The 23356-nt window shown below is 35.6% G+C and overlaps 1 protein-coding gene across 7 annotated transcripts in view; it reads right to left on the bottom strand.

The window, feature by feature from the left end:
- Nucleotides 1-23356, bottom strand: part of Thsd7b (thrombospondin type 1 domain containing 7B) — an 809752-nt gene that overhangs the window by 77876 nt on the left and 708520 nt on the right. For all 7 annotated transcript variants that reach the window (XM_078017320.1, XM_005315833.4, XM_078017322.1 and 4 more), the window contains 2 exons: nucleotides 21665-21798; nucleotides 13017-13167 (listed from right to left, as the gene is read on the bottom strand). In XM_078017320.1, the coding sequence (XP_077873446.1) occupies nucleotides 13017-13167; nucleotides 21665-21798 (285 nt within the window). The remainder of the gene's footprint in view (nucleotides 1-13016; nucleotides 13168-21664; nucleotides 21799-23356) is intronic.

Here is a 23356-nt window from a genome sequence, read left to right as displayed (position 1 = left end):
ATTAACCTATTTAATAAGATATCCTAATGCCTATAAGCCAGTGAAAAGTTATTCAACATTACTGATTATGACAGAAATGGAAATGAAAATCACAATGAGATATTATTATACACCCAACAGAATAGCTAAAATTTAACAGAAGAAGAAGAAAAAAAAAAACAACTTGAAAGTACCAAATGTTGATGAGGTTGTATTACAATTGGAAATAGTAAAAAATGGTGTTATAACTTCTAAAACTGTTTGGAATTTCTAAAACTAAATCTACACCTGCCCTAATGGAGCTATCCCAGTTACTAAATATGTGCTTGAAACAAATGAGTGTATTATTCAGTAATAAAATGAAGTATTGATACATGTTATGATGTAGATGAGCCTCAAAAACATGTTAAATATAAGAAGCCAGGTACAAAATATCACATATTGTATCATTCTATTTAAGTGAAATATTCAAAATAGGTACATTCTTAGAATATAGATTGGTGGTTATTAGGGGCTAGGTGAAGGAGGGGATACAGACCAACAATTTAATATGTGTAAGGTTCCTTTTGAAGTAATGAAAATGTTTTGTCATTACTCTTGTAATTCAATATTTTGAGTATACTAAATGCCACTGAATCATTTAAAAAAATAGAAATGAGGGTACCTATTCACAAAATGACTCCTAAAGAAAGTTTACAATAGCTATGTTCATACTAACTCTAAACTGAAAATGACCCAAATGTCCTTTAATAAGAGAATACATAAATAAATGATGCTGTAGTCCTATCATGCATTCTATTTTTTTCCACAACTTTTTATTTTAAATTAGCTTTATATTCACAGAAAAAAATTGAAGAATATCCAACTTGTCGTACTGTATTTTGAACATCTTACATAAAATGGCGTATTCACTAAATTTAATATACCAGCTTGAATGCATTAATATTAACAATAATCTGTAGTTTATTCAGCTATCATTATTGCTTATCTAATGCACTTTTTATGTTCCAAGAACTTATCAGGAATTTTTCATCACATTTAATGCATACTATTAAGTTCCAAAAGGAACAATCTATTGGCTTTCCAAACAACACTCATAAATCTGAAAAATGTTACCTTGAGCAAAAAACAATTAAATATAAAAAAAAAACTATGTGGATCCTTCTGTATGAAGTTCAAGACATAATGTTGAGCTAATAACATCAGATACAAAAGTGTGGATATTGTATTATTCTAACTCATGAAGTTCAAGGAGGAAAAGTTAATAGGCTTAACAGAGCATAAATACTGGCTAAATTTTGGTGAGGAATTGTGTGCATAAACTAAAAATGTGGGATGCACTCAGCCCTGATGGTCACAAGAAGAATCAGCCCATAGTCACTTTCAGAGCTAGAACTATGGACAGGTTGAGACCTGCTAGAATGGGAATTCATACATTACAGGCACCCATGACTGACCTAGTCATTTTCCTACCTATGATAATAACATATTTATTTCTATACATATAGCACGGATTCTATATTTTCTTGAGTATTTAATATCTATTATAATGAGTATATGCCTGTGTATTAATCGATGAACTCTCATATTTTGAAAGTTTTTATATTAGCCATCTTTGCTGAAAATCTTTGATATAACTTAACAATTGATAATTATATTCATAACTTAAGATCATAATATTTTGTTTACAGATTTACATGCAGAGAAGTATATATTCAGAGTTTTTCATAAAAATTTAACATAATCAATATACAAATATAAGGCATATCTATAAAGCCACTGGGAATAGTAGAAATGTCAATGATCCTTTTTCTCTTTTTTTAAATTTTTTTTAATTGTATATGGACATATGGTCTTTATTTGTTTTTATGTGGTGCTGAAGATTAGGCCCACTGCTTCACACAGGCTAGGCAAGCACTCTACAACTGAGCTACAACCACACCCCAATCCTTTTTCAATAGTATAAAATAAAACAAATACCAGTGATAACAATTAAAATAAAATTTAAAGTACCCTGTGAATAACTTAGAAAATTAATCTATATTTGCAACAGGAAGTCATTGTTAAAAAACAGGAACAGAGAAAAATGAAAAAAATATTAGTAAAGTTATATAAAACATACACATAAAGGAAAATGACCAGCATATGTCCCACATTGCTGTATCTTATATTAGCTAGCTCCTTATATTAAAAAGTTTTTCCAAGTGGGCTGGGTTTGTGGCTCAGGGGTAGAATGCTTACCTAGCACATGTGAGGCAGTGGGTTCAATCCTCAGCACTACATAAAAATAAAATAAAGAAAATAAAGGTATTGTATCCATCTACAACTAAAAAAATTTTTTCCCAAGTATCAGCCATGATAAATCGCTCAGTCATTGATCTAGGTCTTCCCAGGACTTGCACAAAGAAATAACAGAAGCACAGCTCAGACATGCAAAGTGAAGCATGGGTCCTGATAACAAAGGAGAAAATCAGGAGAACCCTCGAAGAAAATAAGGACTCAAAAGTCAAGAATATCACCTTGATTTTCGATACTCTTTAATACAAGAGGCAGTTTAGGTCTTAGTCCTTTGCTCTTTGAAGCCAAAAAATCAGTTTTAATATTTGTGAATCACTTGGCATTGTTGGGAAATTCAGGGATGCACCAGGATGGCCAATGATCAGAGTATCTAAGAGTCATGGCTGTTGTTTACCAAACTAAGTGAGGGATGACAAAAAAAAAAAATTGACCCATACACATCAGAATAAAACACATTAATCATTTCAGATAATGTAATTGTGTCCCTTAAAATACCAGGACCCCAAACACAGGATGTACAAAAGAAATTATAAGTCTAGTGAAGTGAGTAGAAATCTAAAAAGCAAAAACAAAAATAAAAACCCAGTATTATGTCACCATGCCAGCAATAACATTTACAACAGTGCCGTTGAAAACAGGCATGCCTAAGTATAAACTTAATATAAATTCCTAAATGAAGAAGGTCACAACATTTTACAAAGTTATGTACATAAAAGAAGTGTTGAATTGAAAAATGAAGTATGTAAGCGGTTAAGATCTTACAAAGATACAAGTTGTAAGGTTTTATTTATATTATTATGTGTACTTTTCTATATGCTTAAGGTTTTTCACAATTAAAAAAGAAAGAAAATATATTAAAAAGAACAAAAGAGGTAAAATCTCTTTCCAAACAAAACATTGATAAAATAAAAAAAGTAATAAATATCTAGGTATTGTTTTTCTTTTAAAGTACAATTAAATATAATAATGATATTTAACATAGAGTTTACTTTATTACAATTTAAATTAAAATTGACTTTAAAGGTTAAATGCATATTTCAAAATTGGAAGACCTACTTTAAAATTATAATATTTATAAAAAACAAACACCAACAAGTATATCAGTAATTCTACAAAGCATTTGATACAACTGGGTAATCATTTCTGAGCACACACTCATATATAAAAGTCACTGAAATTTTTAAACAAAAATGAGAAATAAAAAGAATATGTTCAGCTTTAAATAAGAGTAAAATTTATGTAATTTTCCAGCAAATGGAAGTGAATGGGGGGTACGTGGGGATAAGAAAAATAGTAGAATGAAACAGACATTATTACTGTATGTATATATGTGACTCATGATCAATGTGATTCTGCAACATGTACATTCAGAAAAATGAGCAATTATATCCCATCTATGTATGACATATCGAAGTGCATAATGCGTTCTACTGATTAAAACAATTAAACTAATTAAGACAAATAAAAGAAATTTTTAAAAAAGAATATATCTTAAGCACATTATCAAGCATCATATTCTGATTGAAATGAGGACAAAGACAGACATGGTTTTTATTTGATTTTGTGCCATTTGAAAAGTTTTCCTTATAAAGTATATCTAGAAAAGATAAATATCAAAAACATCATGACACAATATCATATAATTTTTATATTATAAAAATAATTTATAATTTATATCAGATTAACATTTCACTCTGTAGACTGAGTATAGCAGATTGCCCTTCCCAGTGTGAATGGCCCTCATCCAATCCAATTATATGAGTATAAGAAAAATCTAAAAATACAAACTAATAAATAGCTACTAGTAGAATAAATAAGTATTTAGAAAACATTGCTGAGTGATAACTGATTTGGATATTGGAGAGTACTGAGTCCCAAACCAGGATACACATGTAACACCTAGCAGTTCCTTGGATGCTAGCACTCCACAGTTAGAAACACACATGGAAAAAAAATTCCCTTAATAATGGTGATTTTAAAATTCTAAATATTTACCAGAATAAGTGTAATTTAAAAAGTAAAGATACAAAGTAAACTCTCATGAACAAGTAAAAAACACACCTAAAATACAGAATCCAGAAACTAAATAATCGGGAACTATTCATTTGGAATTCCACACAAAAATGGGTTGCATACTATATATAAAACTAAGTATCATATGAATCAATTATCTTTATGTATTCTGAAGGGTAGAGACATATTTGAAATAATAAATATATATTTTTTTTCAAGCAAGCAAGAAACTAAGAACCCTAAAAACTAAATGCTTTTCTATGGCATAAGGTATTTTACCATGTGGTAGATTACAATAGGAAATTTTTTGATATTTATCTTTTCTAGATATTAAAGATGAAAAATTATACATGATTTGAGAAATATCACTAAATTTTACTTAAGGGATTAAAATGAGAATAAGAACATTTATTTTTAAAGGTATACAAGGAACAAAATAATCCTATAAGGATCTGACACAATAACATTTAGCATACTAGAAAACTGATATGATAACTGATTTGGATATTGGAGAGTACTGAGTCCTAAACTAGGCTGCAAGGAAAAATTGCAGCTTGATTTGGACTGTAATGTCTCAAAAGATTGGGGATTTGAGCATCAAATACATCTGGAAAATGAGGTAAAAGCAATGGTTGAAACTGGAGTACTGATTAAAATGTTTGTAAAGCCATTCAATCCCACAACTTAGTTAATGTCCTCCAGAGAAACAGAAACAACAGGGTATGTGTATAAGTGTTTATTTGTTTGTATATTTGCTTATTATGAGAAATTGGCTCACATGATTATGGAGACTAATAAATCTCAAAATCTGTAACTGGCAGGCTGGAGGCCCAGGAGAGAAGACCCATGTGGTTCCATATAAAGACCTGCTGGCTTGAGATCCAGAGGAGCCCGTGTTTTACTTTGAGCACAAAAACAGGAAAAGTATGTTGTTCCAGAGCAAGGCTGTTGCCAGGTTTCTGTTCTCACGACTAAAAGGCTCAGGGGTCACTCCAGTTGAACTGGGCTAACTGGCTGCGCAAAATAACCACACAAGAGACACAAATATGTTTTTGTTTGGGGTCATTGTGACGGCTCCTCTGACCTTAATGGTCCGCAGAAAGAGAGAGAGCAAGAGCACGCGCTGACCCCTTTTATTGAGGAGAAGCTATTCAAATGAGGCAACGGGTCAGGCTTCAGAGGGTTGAGTCTATCTTCATGATGTCCACTGTCAGCAGGTTGACTGACATCTGGATAGGACACACCCAAGGGCACAGTAACAGAAGGGGACACACAGAAGGCACTTCCATGGAAGATTCTATCCTAAACAGGGCAAGGGGTTATATTACAAAGGAACAGGTGAGCACAGCTTCACACCCATGCACGAGGGCAAGGGGTTATATTACAAAGGAACAGGTGAGCACAGCTTCACACCCATGCACGAGACACTGACCCTCGAACCCAAGAAGGGTGGGGAAAGCTCTGCCACATTTCTGTGACTGAGAGCCTCAGCATTCAGACAGGGAGTGTGACTCAGTCACTTGCAAGGTTGGTCTCTCACAGGCTGTCAGGCAATGGGAATTCCCAATTGATGGAAGGTCAGGCTTTTTGTCATATTCTGACTCTCAACTGATTAGATGAGGGCCATTCACACTGGGAAGGGCAATCTGCTATACTCAATCTACAGAGTGAAATGTTAATCTCATCCAGGAACAGCCAGAATAATGTTGGACCAAATGTTTGGGCATCCTGTGGCCCAGTCACATTGACATATACAGTTAATCAGTATGCCCTCATAAAGCTTCTGCACAATTAGCATAGCAAAATGCCCATCTTCCTCAACTGCAGCTAAGGACTGTGACTCTGTTATTTGGAAAAGTAAAGCAGAGAATATCAGTACAATTGAGCATGGTGCTGCCATTTTAAAAATAATGGGATTAAGTGAAAAGCTGCCCTTATGTTAGATATTGAGACCTTCCAGCACTTCATCCTACTTTTTTTTCCTCAAAATGCTGTCAACTGGGATTATGTGATCCAAAGATTTTTTTCTGATGATTTCTACTAGCTAAAGATCTGGAATATTTTCAGCCATTACTTGTTCATTTTTTCCCTGTCCATTCCCTACTTTCCTATGAGAACTTCAATTACACTTGCTTCTTTAGATAACTTTTTTCTGGTCATTTCTTTTGCAGTTTTTATTCTTTCTGTATTTCATTCCGAATCTTCAGGTTCTTTTTTTTTCCTGCAGGGTCTAATGTGTCTAAAAATGCTTCTGGTGATTTTTAATATCTTCTATAATATCTTCTATTTCAATATGCTCATGTTTTCCTTTACATTCTAGAGTGCTCTTAAAATATTTATTATAGCTATTTGTAGGTCCCTTGCCTTCAAATCCATGATCACTGATTTTTCTGGTTTTATTTCAATTTATTAATTTTCCTTTTGGTTATGAATCACAATTTCTGCCTCTTCATATGTACAGTAATCAGGCATAAGACACATAAAAATTTGCATAACATAAGAATGAAGCTCAATGGCTTTTAATAATGTGAAAACACCTATGTAATTAGGTCAGAAACAAAATACTAACTTTACAAAAGGAAACAAACTAACCATCAATTTCTAACCAGTTACTATTATGCTGCATTATAAACCATTCCTAGACACTACTGAATGTTTGGGGTTTATCTTCCATTTGAGTGTGCTGACATTTGTTTTAGAAATCTGAGTTACTTATTGGATCAGCTTGAGTCTTCTGAGCTTTGGGTTTAAACTTCATTGGGAAAGTGCTAAGGTAGACTATGTTAGCCCTCCTTCTAATGCACAAGTCTTCTTGGGTCATTATCAAATGGCCTGGTGGAGGCTGAAGGAGTCATCTCTACCACACTACATAGAATTAAAATGTCTCCTGAACTTGTATGCACTTTGCAATGGGTATTTCTTGCAATTCCCCAGAAATCAATGTTTGCTTATACTGGGGAGTTTCACTGCATGCAAGTTAATATTTAGTCAAGAATTCAAGGGAATCACTGTGCAGACATCTAGATTTTTTTTCCCTTGGGATGCTCCTTCTTCTTCAGCATTTTGGCATTCAGGTTTCTACTTTCTCCATCACTCAGACTCTGTGGATGGGTGCCATGTTCTTGGCAGGATCACACTCCCTGCACAACTTTTAGAAAGATGCTTCTTGTCAGAAAACCTTAGTGATTGTAAGGCTGATCTCATTTGGCTATTGTCTCTCAAGGATCACCATCTCATGATCACTGCTGTCTAACATCCAATGTTGTTTTATTCTTTTAAAAGTTGTTTACAATAGTAGCATAAATCCAATCCAACACAAACAAGTCCAGTTATATTCCATCACTGCTAGAAGTGAAAGTTCTCTGTCCTCTACAATTGTAAAAAAATAATAACAATAAAGAGGAGACAGACAAGGTGCAGAGGTAGGGAAGGTGGCAGAGTGGCTCTTTGTCCAAGTGGCCCCGTTTATTATACTAATAGGTTACATTAGGTCATTAGTACCATAACTACATTATTGTTCAGAGTATCAGTCAGGTTGCTTATTCTGCAGTTACATTTCACAGTTACAATATACAATGTCAGGAGCTTTGTGCAGTTCTCAAGAAAGTCCATTGTCTGAAGTTACTGTTAGGCAAATAGATCCAGGAGCACCAGAGCTTGGTGAAACATTGTAGTTATCAAGCAAGCAAGTTCCTTTATTCTTAGAAGTTATGTGCCTAAGATTAAGGTGAAAGCTGATAAGACTCTAGCATGGAGAGTATTACCATAGCAACCAGGCATCCTATGCCTTTGCACAGAAATTTTCCCAGGCACCAAGCATGCCACAGCCATGAAGTCATCAGGAACCCCAATCCCAAACACAGAACTCCTACATCCAATTGTCTTTGAACTGGCCTTATAATCACACAGGTTTAATGATTAGTAAGTCAATTAACTTGTGACACTTTGTATGAGAATCATGCTTTTAAATTTTTATAAAGTGTAAAAATATTTTAGTTATATTCAGTTGTTGTGATTAATCATTATCTCTTAGGAAGAAAGAAGTCTTTATGAATGAAATGACATCAAATGTGGGATATAGAGTATCTGTGGGTATTGCTAGGGATTGGTTCCAGAACCTCCCACCTTGAAGCATACAGAAATCCAGGGACTCTCAAGTACCTTATTAAAAATGGTATAGTATTTTCACGTAATGTACACACATCTTCCTGAATGCTTTAAATCACCTCTAGAACACTATAATACCTAATACAATGCAAATACTACATAAATAGTTGTTGGACTGCATTGTTTGGGAACAATAAGAATAAAGAAAGTCTATATATATTCAATATAGATACTTTTTTCTTCAAATACTTTTGATTTACAGTTGGTTGAATCTGCGGATGTAAAACCACAGGGAAAAAAAAGGATGAGAAATGGGGAGGAGTAAACTTATTGTACTGCTGTTTTAACTGACAATTTCTATTATAAAACAGAAATAGAAAAAGAGGTAGAGAGGAAGAGGAGAAAGAAGAAGACTGAGAACAATGGAACCTATATTTTGTACTCCAAATTGATAATATTGAGAATCAAAGCAATCAGACTGTATGAGAAAGATTGATAAAAAAGCATATTAAATTTAAAAAACTGGAGCAGCTCAGGGACTGCCTTTATCCTATTTTCATTTTTTGCACCAATGCATAAAACAGGCACCTTTCCTGCAATGCCTCATGTGGTCCTGGAAATAAGACTGCTCTAAGTGGTATTAAATCTTCTGCACACTGGGTACAATACTCTTCTGTAAAACCCAGCACAATGAACGATCATATTCTTACAAGCATCGATACCAATTTAGCAAAAGGAACCAGAATTTACAGTCCAGATTATAGCAAATCATCAACATTCTCCCCCTCTGGCTTTCAGCTGGGAGACAAAACATTAGGCATTTTGAGGGTCTTTACCATCAGACATGTCCCCTAGGAGTAAATCCAGGTTGCCCTCTGCTTGTTAGAGACTGCTAAGAGAGGTTGAGTATGTGCTTGAAGCTGAGCGCTGGCATTAAGTATTGGGACAAATTTCTTTGACATCAAACTTAGAGAAGTAGCACTAAGTGCTGAAAACACTGAGTCATCAATAGCAAAATGTCACTGGCTTACAGCCCTTCCCTAAAATAATGCTGGGGCACCATGAAAAAAAGTTCTTGTTAAATCCAAATGCTTAATTATGGATCACTTTAAAAACTGGCAATGCAATTCTCCTTCTCTTTTAAAGCAATCTCTGCCTGAAGGAATATTGACAGCATTCTGCACTGGCTTCACTAGAGGATCCCGTACACGTAAAGAGTTGGAAAAAAGGATGAAGTATAGAAATAAGGTGTGTTTTGGAAGTACAATAGTAAGACTATGAGAAATGGGGAGGAACGAACTTATTATACTATTATTATGCTGATAAAATCCAAGTTCTAGCCTGCCTAAGTCCTATGTAGTTTTTTGCTAAGTTTTCCTTTGTGATCCTTCTTTAGGTATTGTTCTGGTGACAACATAAAAATTCAAGTGACTGTTTGATGATGAGGTTTTGTCTAGAGAACTCTTCAGTGAATCCACTGTCTGAGGGGATACCTAGCTAGTTCCAGCCTTTCCCTGAGGCACTCAGCGAGAAGCAAATCAATTATAGTTCAAATAGGTTTGCTAGACCTAAGTCAACATTCTAGAGAAGCCTTTCAAGGTCTTGCTTCTGAAAAATACACAGCAATTTGGAAATTCATTTCCAAGACTTTCTTTTTCCTTTCTTCTATCAATGTTATTGGTTAAGGAATTCCTTTGGCAAACTTCCAGAGAGAGCCATAAATATAAAACCTATATTTCTCAATGAAAAACTTTTGTAGGGATTGGTAACATAAATGAAGTAAATCAGATATTTCTTCAGATATATGAGGGGCTGAACTGATTCAAATATTCTAAGACATCTGTGTCTAGAAATTTATAAACTATAGTAAATAATATATGACTCTATGAATACACATCAGCATTATTTTGAAGTATGGAGGATCAGGATAAAACGTAAAAATTAGAAAAAATTGTATAATAAATAACGAACTATGTTATATATGTGTATATATATGTATGTATATATATATGTATGTATATATATATATGTATGTATATACATATGTTTGTATGTATGTGTAATTACATATGTGCATTTATACACACATAAGCCTACCTTTAAAGGGTAAATACTACTGAGAAAATTTTCGTCTATACAATTTCTTATATAAGCTACTTTTCAAAGTAAAACGTTGTAGGAAAGTGAGCAAGTTGGACTCAAAATATAAATGACACATCTATATGCTATGGGAGTAAGAAAAAAACAGGAATATGAAATAAATAAAACACAAAGCTTTCCATTTTCTTCAAATTCTTCCTTGAATTGTGTTTGGCTCTGCTTGATTCATTTATAATCTCCAGTTCTTCCCTGTACAGTTTTAAAATGCTCTCTCTACAATTTTTGATATCTTTGGCCTTGTTTGTTCTTCTAAACTGTTTGCAATTGGTAGGAACTTTCAGGTCAGTAACCTAGTCATTCAAAAGTATTTATCTAAGGCCTTATCTAGGGGGACTACTATTAAATTAGACAAAAGTCATATTTCACTAAGGAAAGTGGCATTTTATTTCTGTAGATCAAGTAATAACTTTGGGGGTGGATATTTTCTGTACAGCTTAAAACTGTACTGCTATCTGTCTCTTGTTTCAAAAACACATTGTAAATAATGTTAAGGGGAAGCTTTGGTCTTATTTTATTCATCATAGTTGCCCTCTTCCTCCTCTTCCATCAATACTATATCAAGTTACGCTCCATTATTCACTTTATACTTATTATCTCTAATCTTTAACAATCTGGAAAAACAACTGTCATGGTCCTCATTTCCTAGAGTTAAGGAATCTCTAACTCAGAAGTTTAAGTAACTTACCACAGTCATACTTGAAATCATAAACTTATTTATGTGTTTAACTTAAAAGAGTTGCCCTAGGAGGAGGGAGTGCACATAGTGAATTGGTGCCCTTAGCACAGTGTCACTACAGACTATCAAGGGAGAATTGAATAAAATAATAGTAAACACAATCTTTAAATTAGCACATGGAATAGAGAATAATCGTTAAATAGTTGTTCCTTTTTTGTAAGAAATACACATCAAAGGCCAGTTGAACTTTAGGCACAGAGATTCAGCCTTTCCTGTGATCATCATCTTTGTCAAGCACTGATCATGCTCCTGTGATTTCAGGGCATTATGCCAAGACCTTGAAACATGTCAAAATTATGCAACATATCTAGATACAGGGAAAATTATCAAGTCGTCTCTCTCTCATTCTATTTTGAAGTCCTATTTACACTAGAGAATGAGCCCAATGGTCATTCAGACAGACGAGAATGACCATAAACAAGTGTTCCAACATCTTCATAGTGTGTTGTTAGGAAACAGCTTTGCATAGTTTCAGCACTGTATTGGTCACATAAAACATACTCAGTGAAAGTTACTGTTATTGTTGTCAGAGCTGTTATTCTTCTTATTATTATGTAATTTTGAAAGCCCACAAGGAGTTGAAGGAACAACCTTCTCATGTTATGTTGACATGGGAATAATTGTCTGTCATCTTCCAGATACATGAAAGGAGGTTAAGATTTTTTTGCAACTTCTAAATGGTCCAAAATAGAATCATTGTATGTGGGAAAATAAATCTTAAAGAAAATAGCCATCCCAAAGAAGCAAATGCAGATTTCTGAGTCATCACAATCTTATGCAAATGTCCCTGCAATGAAAATTTTAGCTCAGTGGTCAGAGACCTCGACTGGAGAGAGCAACGGTTTCATTGCAAAGTGACTACCCTTAATGCAATTTTCAATAAGTTACAATAAAAATTGACAAAGATCATGACCTCTACATTTAATTAAACTTCTTCATTGTTATTAAAAATATTTCCATTATCTTTCCACAAATTGTCAGTATGACAGTTGAATTCAATTTATTCTATTCTTTACTTCTTAATATTAGAACTCATATAATATGTTGATAATTCCCATTTTCTTTTTCCAAACTTTATGCATAAATGGAAGTTTAAAATATCATAATTTATCTTCTTGAAATATCAAGTTGAAGTATGCTACTCAAAGAATTTTTATTTTGTCATTTTCCTTTTGTTTCAATTTCAATAAAAAGAATACAGGCAAATGCTTTCAATTTAAGTGTTTTTTTGTGGGGAGGGGTCAGCTTTGGAAGAAGTAGGAACACAGTAAAAAAGACTTTCTCTTTGGAAAAACAGCTAAAGGCAGAAACAGATCATCACTAACAGAAGAAAAATGGCACAGCTGAGTTGAACTCAAAATATAATTGATTCCACCAGAATAAAAATGGAACAGAACCAAGAGATTATAATGAGAATCATTTTGGTGCTAGAGAAGACCCTTTTAACAATGGGCATACAGTCAGATTCTAGTGTGATTATCATAGGCTCATTTTCCTTGTTCATGTTCCCAAGATAAAAGCCTCAAAAGAAGCAATGGCACTTTAAATTGCTCAGCATCACTTGCAATTTTTTTTTCTCTCTCTCTTTTTGGTGTTCCCAGGAAAAAATTATTTTCCCATGTTACTAGAAGAATGGCTTGTAAAGCAGCACTGTGAATGTACAAAGAACAACAGTAAGGGCAGCACTGGAGAATTAGGGCACGGACAAAGAAAGGAAAATTACCTGTGGGCATTTGTTCCATGTTCCCCATTCAGACATGACACATTCACTAGGGCACAGGAGGGAACAGGGCTGAGTTTCCAGGGGTGTTTCATCACGGTTGCACAGGGTACTGTCCACAGCTCCACCTTCACTATCAGCTGTATTCACACACCTGTTAGGCAAGACCACAAGATAGCTTGATTGCTTAAAAGAGTAGAGCGTCAATTTAAAACACTTATGATGTGTCATAGCTACTGACCCTTCAAAGATACGTATATTAAAGAAAAAAGGTTAACAGAAAAGCTAAGCAAAGAAAAACTTTCCTTCCTTAGTCAGTGGTCCTTTATTGAGCAATAACAGTGCAGGACTCTTTATTTAGCAGAGCGAGAAAGAAAAATGGAAAGATTACAGATGGTGGTTATCCTTGAAGAACTCCCAGTCTCAAGAGACCTAGAATATATTTACTCAGGTCTAGCACTGAGGGAATATGCCTTTTACTGTAATGAATCTTGAAGGCTTTTCTGAGTAAATTCATCACTTTGTAATAACCAGAGCCTTTGTACTTCCTGTGGGTTTCCTAGAAGTTTCCAAATATATTTGCCAAACCTCCCTAATCTTTGTCCCACACATTTAAGGTAATAGGAAAGTAATATGAAAATCAATTGAATATGTTATTCTTTCAGGCATTTTTTTACATTTCAGTATGGAATTTTGCTATCACAAAGCAAAGGCCATAAACAAGCACTGTCACACAGCTCAGAAGCACTGAGCATAGATGTGTACCTTATACTTGCTTGGCCAACACTATACTTCAGGATTTGAGGTATGCCCAGGAACTGATGAGAATCATAATGCTATGGTTATGGATAATGAAGATTCAATCAAAACTAAAGAATTAGATCACTATACACACCTACAAATGGTTTAAGTAAATGTTGAAAATATTAAGAGTTGGAAAAAATGTGGAGCAACTGTAATCTTACTCTGCTGGTGGAATGTAAACTGTTTTTGAAAACTGGCTAGCAGTAACTACCCTATATAAGCCAATATTAATATACCTCATAATGGTGATGAGGTAGCATGGGAGGAATGGAGGAACTTTAGGGGAGGGAGATAAAGGAAGGGAGTCAGGGGTGGGAATGATGGTGAAATGAGTTAGACATCATTACCCTAAGTACATGTATGAAGACAAGAATGGCGTGAAAGTATTTTGTGTACAATCAATGACTTGAAAAATTGTGCTCTATATGTGTAATATGAAATGAATTGCATTCTGACATCATTTACAGCAAATTAGAATAAATAAATGATTTTAAAAAAAGAAATGAATACAAATCTATATCAAAACAAGAGCAAAAGCTGATGGGAAATGTTTACAGGAGCACTAATCATAATCAACCAAACTAGAAACAACTCAATTGTTCTTAGTAATAAATATATGTGCTAAATTCATTGGGTTAAATACCATAGAATGATTAGAATATATAGACTACTGTTATGTAAAAGAGCATGCATGGGTGATGCTCATGAATGCAGTATTGGGTAAAGAAAGCCAGAAAAAATACACACACACACACACACACACACACACACACACACACACATATATTATGATTCCATTTATACAAAGGTAGGAAAAAATAGAGGCAATATTAATGTATTGTGTCAGATGTTAGAATAGTGGTTATCCTGGGGGGGAATGATTAATGATTGAGAAGGGCTTAGATAGTCCCGATAATATTTTGTTTCTTGACATCTAGTCTGGTTACATAGGTGTTTACAGTGAGAATTCATCCAACAAGAACACTCCCCACCATGATGGAAGCATTTCTCTCTGCTTATATCTCATAAGTTTATTTTTTATGGTACTTATTTTTCATACCCAGGGGCACTTAAACACTGAGCCATATCCCCAGCCCTTTTTTGTATTTTGTTTAGGGACAGGGTCTCAATAATTTGCTTAGGGCCTTGCTAAGTTGTTCAGGGTGGCTTTGAAATCATGATCTTTCTATTTCAGCCTACCAAGTCCCTGGGATTACAGACTTATGCCACTGTGCCCAGTGTCATAACATTATTTTAAAAATATTTTTTTCAAAAATATTGAACAGAGTCAGGCTATGTGCAAGTCTTCTTTGCTGGGTGCTGAGATACAGTTATTATTTATTAATAATGATATATTTAGTAAATATTTTTGAGGGCATATGTTTTACATACCATGCTCTAGATGAGGGGTTGGGATACAGAAACAAAACAAAACAAAACAAAACAAACCAGACATGGTGTCTTTCTTTATGGATGTTTTGCTCTAATGATATTGATAAAGGAGAAGATAAAAATGACAATGCCCTTAGCTGATCTGGTAAGTTCAGGTATGGCAAAGTCATAACAGTACTGGGCTGAGGAGCTTGGGTGCTCCCCAAATCATGGTATACTAATGAATTTTATCCTATGACTTAGGAGCTTCTTTACATTCAAATTAAAAATCGAAAAAGATGACTCGAGAAATGTGCAGTCTCTTATCAGTCAGTGAAAAATACAAACAGATTTATGAGAGGTAAGTGATGAAAAATTAGATATTGTATGAAGGAGGTTATCAGAGAGAGGGAGACATGAGATGTTAGTAATGCCCTCTAATGTAGAGAGGCGTGGTACAGTGTCATCTATGGACTTTGTTCTCTCCTATGGTAGTTGTCAGCAGGGGAAGGAGGGTCCATGGGATAGCTTGGATCTGTCCCTGGACAAACTGAAAAATGCAGAAATTGCTTTCCTTCCTGCCTATGCATACTCAGCTGATGTTCTTTTATTATTTCACTAAGAAAAGAAGAGAGAAGACTTCTGGGTAATGATATCTTATGAATGTATGCATTATTTTCTGTTCACTCTCAATATGCCACAAAAGCAATAATAAAGGAATTTGTTACCAAAGCAACAACAACAATAATAATAGTGGGGGATGGAAAGGCATTACCTTACAAGAATGAAAACATGGGAGAGGACAACTGCAAAAATGGATGATAGACAGGCTCACAGTAACTGCCTTAACACACCGAGAAAACTGATTTCTAAGCTTTCAAGCAACAACAATAAAATTACTCCCTTTCTACTACAGAACACATAAAAAATTCCAGATATGTAGCACCAAGTATCTGTAGACATGGGAATAAAAATTAAGCTGAAAAACTGGAAGTTTTATTGAAGTATGTTTTAAGAAGTACCCAGCTTCCCATATCCCCTCCCTCCCTTAACCCATGCAGTTGAGTAGTTGCCCCTCCCCCACCCCATGGGTAGCTGAAGGTTTGTTATCTGGAAAGGGTCTCAAAAGATTTACAGACTACAGAACAACATAATGAAAAGAGGAGCTTAAGTAAAAGTTTACATGTTAAAAAAAAATCACCACAATTGGGGGCTTCAACAACGAATATACTTATAATCCTGTAGCATAGACATCCAACATGGGCCTCACTGCACTACATCAATATAGCAGGTGCATCAGAGCTTTGTTTCCAGGGATGAGTCTGGTTTCTTGACTTTTGCATCACATCCCTTAGCAGCCCCTTCTCCACCTTTGAAGCCAGCAGCTTTGCATCCCTCTGTGCCTGGCTTTTGTAGTCACATCTTCTTTACTTCTGCTCTTAAGAACCCTGTGGGCTAATTGTTCCTCCCCCAGGCAACCCAGGAAAATCTCCCTTTTCAAGTTCCTTACCTTAATCACATCTGCCAGGTCCATTTAGCCACAGGTAACCTACTTACAGATTCTAGGACTATGATGTGGATATCTTTGGGGACCATCATTCTATCTGCCACACACAATTTCTTCTTTCATTGGGTTTGCAAATACTGGGTGTTAGAATTATCTATTTTACACATGATAGACTTTTCTGGGGATTCTTTCCTGTCTAAGGGTAAGATGTAAAATATTGAAATTAAGGATGTTCTCAAACGGAAAAAGAGTCCTCCGCTACAGATCCCTTACCTCTCTCTTCTTGGTCATCATTGCACTTGTACTCAAACTTCAGGGAATTTTCTGTATTTGCTATCAATGTCACTCTCCCTCCACTCCATTATTACTTCCTGAACACACTTTAATTGTGTTGTTATTGCCACTGAAGATAAACTTCTTATCAAAATCATCAACAGACTCCCCATTGCCAAATTCAGCGGTAAATTCTTAGCTCAGTAAACATCGGAAACAACTGATTACTTTATCTTTCTTGAAAAAATTCTCTGGCTTGTCTTCTCATTTTCTTTGTTTTCCTCCAATTCCCCAGACTCTAAGTTTCATTTGTAGAACCTTTCTCTTTGACTCTTTCTAACCATGAAAGTGGTAGTTCCTCAGGGCTCAAAATTTTATCAAAATATACTAAATTTATAAGCTAACGACACTCAAATTGATAACCTCACTGTCTCTCTTGAACTGCAACGTGTAATAGTTCAGCCAGTAGGCTAAAGTCACATCAGATCTGGTATGTACAAAAGCTGACTTTTGCTTTTTTCTCAAACCTGCTTCAAATGTTTCCCAATTCAACAAAATGGTGCCATCTTGCCTACTCTTGCTCAGGTCCTACAAACTAACAATCTTTTTTAATCCTCCTCCCCCTCCCTCAGCCTCCCCGCTCCCCCTCCCCCTCCTCCTCCTCCTTTTTTCTTCAGCAAATCCTATGTTTTAGATCATCAAAATGTATTCAAAGTTTGACTTTCTCATCACCCCTACTGCTATTAAAATCCAATCCAACTATCATCATCTCCACTGCTACTAAAATCCAATCCAACTATCAACCCCTCTCACCAGGAATTCTGCAAGGACCCAAATCTATATCCTTGCTTCCAAAATACTATTTTCAAATTTAAATAAGACAATGTAATTCCCTTCTATCCCAAACCTTCATGGAGTCATGCTGCTGTTAGAACAACACCCTGTCTTGTCTTTATTTTAGAATATACCACATGGTCTGAATACTGGCACTAGCCATATGGGATATCTTACTATTCTTCCAACAAGCCAAGAAGTTTCCAGTTTTATAGAGTCCTTCCTCCTAGGATTCTCCTTCTGTACATATTCACATTCATTCAGGTTTCTCAGTTTATTTGGGTCTATGCTTATATATCATAAAATTGTATCTTTCTAAAACAGTAACCCCCATCGTTCCAACTCAGTTTTATTTTTTCTTCTTGACATTTCATAGCAAAGACATCTCATTATATATGAACTTCTGAGCTTAATTTTTCTCTACTGATGTATTCCTTGATGAGATAAACATATATATATATATATATATATATTTTTAATGTTATGTGCCTTGAGAAGCATCTAATGTATAGAAAGCAAATGATCCTAAATGTGCTTTGAGTTGTCAAGTGATTGCAATCCAGGACAAACCATAAAGATATTCTTTAGTTCAGAGGTTTTAAGAAAGATAAGATATGTTATGGTTTGGATGTGAGGTGTCTTCTAAAAGGTCATATGTGAAACAATGAAAGAAGGTTCAGAGGAGAAATGATTGGGTATGAGAGCCTTAACCCAATCAGTGAATTGATCCCTTGATAGGATTAACTGAGTGGTAACTGAAGGCAAGTAAGGTGTGGCTGGAGGTGGTGGGTCATTTGGGACATGCCTTTGGGGTATATATTTGTGGTGCTGAGCTTAGTCTGTCTCTGCTTCTGATCATCATGTGAGTTGCTTTCTTCTGCCACACTTTTCCGCCACGATATTCTGCCTGACCTCCAGCCCTTAAGAATGGATCTGGCTTCTATGGATTGTGACCTCTTAAACTGTGAGCCCTGAAATAAACTTTGCCTCCTCTAAAATTGTTCTTGCTGCTCTTTCAGTCACAGCAGCAAAAAAGTTGTCTAAAATAATATATAAACTGTTTTATTAATAGTTTTTATAATAGTTTGGAATGCAAGGTGCCTGGAAGATTAGCTTCACGTATTTAAATGTAACCATGCACATGAAGCATGTTATACAATGATTACACAATAGTTTGCTAGGACTGCATAACCAAATACCATATACAGGGTGATATCAAGAGCATAAATTTATTTTCTCCTAATTCTGGAGGTTAAAAGTCTGAGTTCAAGTTGTTGGTAAGATTGGTTTCTTCTCAGGCCTCTCTCATTGGCTTGCAGATGGCCATCTTTTCTCCTGTGTCCTTTTTTTTTTTTTTTTTTTGGTACCAGGGATGAAACACAGAGGTGATTAACCACTAAGCCACATACCCAGACCTTTTTTATGTTTAATTTTAGAGCAGGCTCTCGGTCAGATACTTAGGGCCTTGATAAATTGCTAAAGCTGGCTTTGAACTTGCAATTCTCTTACCTCAGCCTCCTGAACTGCTGGGATTGCAGGTATGCACCACTGTGCCTGGCTCTTGTGTTTTCATGTGGTCTTTTTTCTGTATGTATCTGTGTAGTAGTCTCCCTTTATAAGGATACCAGTCAGATGATTGGTTTAGGACCCAAGCCAAGGACTTCATTACCTTAACTATCTCTTCATCTCCAAACATAGTCACCTTATAAGATAAGAGATTAGAGCCCTGACTCATGAATTTGGTAAGGGAATAATTAACCCATTTTAGAAATCATATTTGGTTGTGTGTATGTGGTTTTTTTTTGTTTTTTTTTTTTTTTTAAATCAGGCTCCAGAGGTTTGAGCTGAGCAGTATGGCTGAAAGACCCACCTGTGTATTTTCTTCAACCTGATGCAATTCTGCCAGTACTAATTTGTTTTCTTAAAGTATTCTGTCTCTCTTGAGACTTTCTTTTAATATTGCAAAGAAGTGGGAATGGAACAAGAGTAAGAGATGCCACATCTCATTTGCATATTACTGTATCAACTGGGTTACCCAGTCTTTCTTCAAAACCATGTGAGAATAAGACATAGGAGGAGATTTTGAACAGAAAACAGTAAAAGCACAAAGTTTGTGAAAACCTAAGCACATGATTTCTAGGAGAAAGAGCAATAAACAGAAGGAAAGAAAGGGACTTGGTCTACTAGCCATTTTCTTGGGTTGGTGATAAGAAGCACCTTAATAATTTTGCCTTCAGTTAGTCTCATGCCTACCTGTGATTTCACAACTTAGGGAAGGTCAAAGGTATGTGCTGCTCATAGTGGCACACACCTGTACTCCCAGCTACTGTGGGATCCAAGGCAGGAGGATCACAAGGTCAAGGTGAGTCTGGGTAACTTAACAAGACCACTTCTGTTTTAGTCAGCTTTTTTGTTCCTGTGATTAAAAGACCTGACCAGAACAATTGTAGAGGAAGAAAAGTTTATTTGGGGGGCTCATGGTTCCAGAGGATTCAGTCTTCAGAAGACTGGCTCCATTTCTTGGGGCTCAGGGTGAGGCAGAATACTATGGCAAGGGGTTGCACATGATGATCAGGAAGTTGAAGACTCCACTCGCCAGATACAAAATACCTACCCCAACACAACCCCCAATGCCCACCTCCTCCAGCCACATCCTTCCTGCCTTCAGTTATCACTCAGTTAATCTCCATCAGAGTATTAATTTACTGATAACTTTAAGGCTTTCATAACCCAATCATTTTTCCTCTAACCTTCTTGCTTTGTCTCACACATGAGTTTTGGGGCACACTTTACATCGAAACCATGACACTATCTCAGAATAAAAATAGAATGATGGGGGGGGGTGTAGCTTAGTGGTAGTGCACCCTGGATTCAATTCCCAGTACCAGACCCAAGAAAAAGGTGGTTATATACTGAATTACTGAATCAAGTTTCACTAATGTTGAATAATGGTCAACACACTCATAAGCTCTGCTTTGACAACTGATTTTCATCTAACAGTTAACTCAACAGCCAGCTGATTTAGGCACTTTCTGCCAATTTAAAACAGCATTTCATAATTCTGGCAAAAATACTATTCGTATACAACTAAATAGTTGACTATACTATGTTCTCTTTATTTTACATAATAATTGTTGTGTATGAATATTTTAACTTTTGATTGTAAGGTATTTTATGTTTATTGCCATTATCCTTATTGGATAAAGAAATGATTCTTTATTCTTTCAAGTCATTTCCAAACAAACCAACTTGACAAACTCGTATCAAGTGTACCCTTTGGTTACCACTGCTGTATTTACAAAACAAAACCTTTAAGCAAGATCTCTCAGCACAGCATTTCCAAATTCTCTTAGAGATGTGCTCGTTTTATATTAAAATCTACAGCTACTATTCATAGGCATGTCATATTTTAGTTTCCAAAGCTAATTGTGGAGTTTTAAATTGACTTTTTCAATCTATAGGCATCCCAAAGTAGTAAACATCCATCAACTACACTAATGATAGTGTGGAGAGAGATAGAGAGAGAAATGGAGAGAGAGAGAGAGTGAGTTAAAACATCCTAATCTGTCAGCACTGGTGGCCAAGCATCAGTGGAGTGATACCAGCTTATTCCATGCGCTGGCTTTCCTACCAATTGAAATGCAGGAAACACTATTGGGGCTGCATTGCAGAGGAAATCTCATTAAAACAGGGCTGGTTAAAATACATATGCTTCCAAGGATGCCATGAAGATGAGCAAAAGCCAGAGTACATGGTGATAAAGAGCAAGGTATAGTTGGATAGGGAACACTGTTGTTTTTATTTATTTTTTAAATGTAAGTTCTGATGTTCCCACCTCCCAAATCTCTCCGTTTTCACACACCTGATTTTCCTAGTTTGTGTTCCTCTTCCACAACGCGGAGACCTCAGCTCATTATTGATTTTGCATGGAGACCAGTTTTCTACAACCCAGGAATACTGATTGCACTCACTGTAACACGGGACTGCCTCATGCACCTGTCAAGAACAGGAAAGAATAAAAAAAAAATTATGTGGAACTCTCTAAGTTATAGGAAAATCACTTATCTGTTAGTAATACCTGCTGAATATAACCCAAGAAATAACACTCTGGCCCAGACTGCCAAATTACATTCCTTGGAAGAGGTGGTTGACTTATCTGAATTTACTGAGTTGCCTGAAGAAGCATACAGGGAAATGCTTCAACTAAAATATGATCTATGCCTTCACAGAAGAGAACAAAGGACAGGAATTTCTTAGCACCATGAATAGAAATTCCATTATCATTTCCTCAAAGAGTTCACATGGTATCTGTGAGATGGTCCAACTCTCAACTACATGGCATATTGTATTCTCAGATGTACTTTTGCATGTCAATTGAAACAACTATGTATTAAGAAATTTCCTGCTGAATATAAGCATTCCTAAGAATGCATAAGGCAAGTGGTATTATTTGCACTGGAAATTTCTTCTTATGCCTCCAAACAGTCAATGCTAATAGGCGATCATTTAGCCTCTTGGGCACTGTGGCTTCATATGAATGGAGTTGTTTGTAGGATGTTTTCATAGCATGGCTAACACACACACACACACATACACACACACACACACACACACACACACTACACCTCACAAGACAGTTACTGCCAGACTGTTAGTGGTTCCTTGTGATTACTGACTATCAACATTTATAATTTTATGGTGAAAACAATGAGTACATTTAGTAAATTCTTAGGTAACTTCTTTTGCATTTGTTTGTGGGATTTTTTCCCCCTGAAATGGCATTTGAATGGGCAGCCAGTTCAGTTTGTCAATCTTTTTGAAGCTGCATTTATCAGTCATGTCTCCTCAATATGGAACAGAACCTTATCCGTAAGAGAAGCAATGAAAAGAAGGCTGCTTCATAGCATGATTCCACCCAGAAGGCTCCAAAGATGGAGCTAGTACAGGTGTACTGGAAAAGAACGAATGGCTCACCAATTACCAATACAATTAATTAATGCTCTTCCTTTAAAATAAGAATTTAATACCAGTCCTTCCCTCCTTTTGCCTTTCTAATTCCATAAAATTGTGAATGATGACTAGGCAGTGCTTTCCAAACACAACCACTGGTTGTACATTCCCACTAAATTCGAGGGTGAGCACTCTGTAATGGGATAATCAGAAAACAAGATTGGAGCTCTGTCAGCACGTTAGCCGGAAATCAAAAGAGAAAAGGTGATTTGTGAGGCTACTTTTTGGGAGTCACAAATAATGTCAGAAACTATTTTTAACCATGGGGTTCTATTTGGCTCTCTCCCGCAGAGCTCCCAGGGAAAAGAGAAACCACAAGGTAAAGGATATGTGAGGGCAAAATCAAAGGAGATGGAAAAAGAGAAGTGGAAATGGGCGTGAGGAAAGTAAGGAATTAAGTAATAAATGGATTGCATCTCATGCTGTGAATGCGGACAGGAGTGGAATGAAAGGGTCAGGAGAGGCTCCAATATGAATAAGGAGGTGAGAGTTTGTAACTGAGAAAAGTCTGCCCTCCAAAATTCATAGGGTAGTAAAGAAGAAA

Source organism: Ictidomys tridecemlineatus, chromosome 7, assembly GCF_052094955.1.
Source record: "Ictidomys tridecemlineatus isolate mIctTri1 chromosome 7, mIctTri1.hap1, whole genome shotgun sequence".
NCBI classification, from domain to species: Eukaryota; Metazoa; Chordata; class Mammalia; order Rodentia; family Sciuridae; genus Ictidomys; species Ictidomys tridecemlineatus.
Note: the sequence above shows the minus strand (reverse complement) of the source record. Positions and strands in the feature narration are given on the sequence as shown.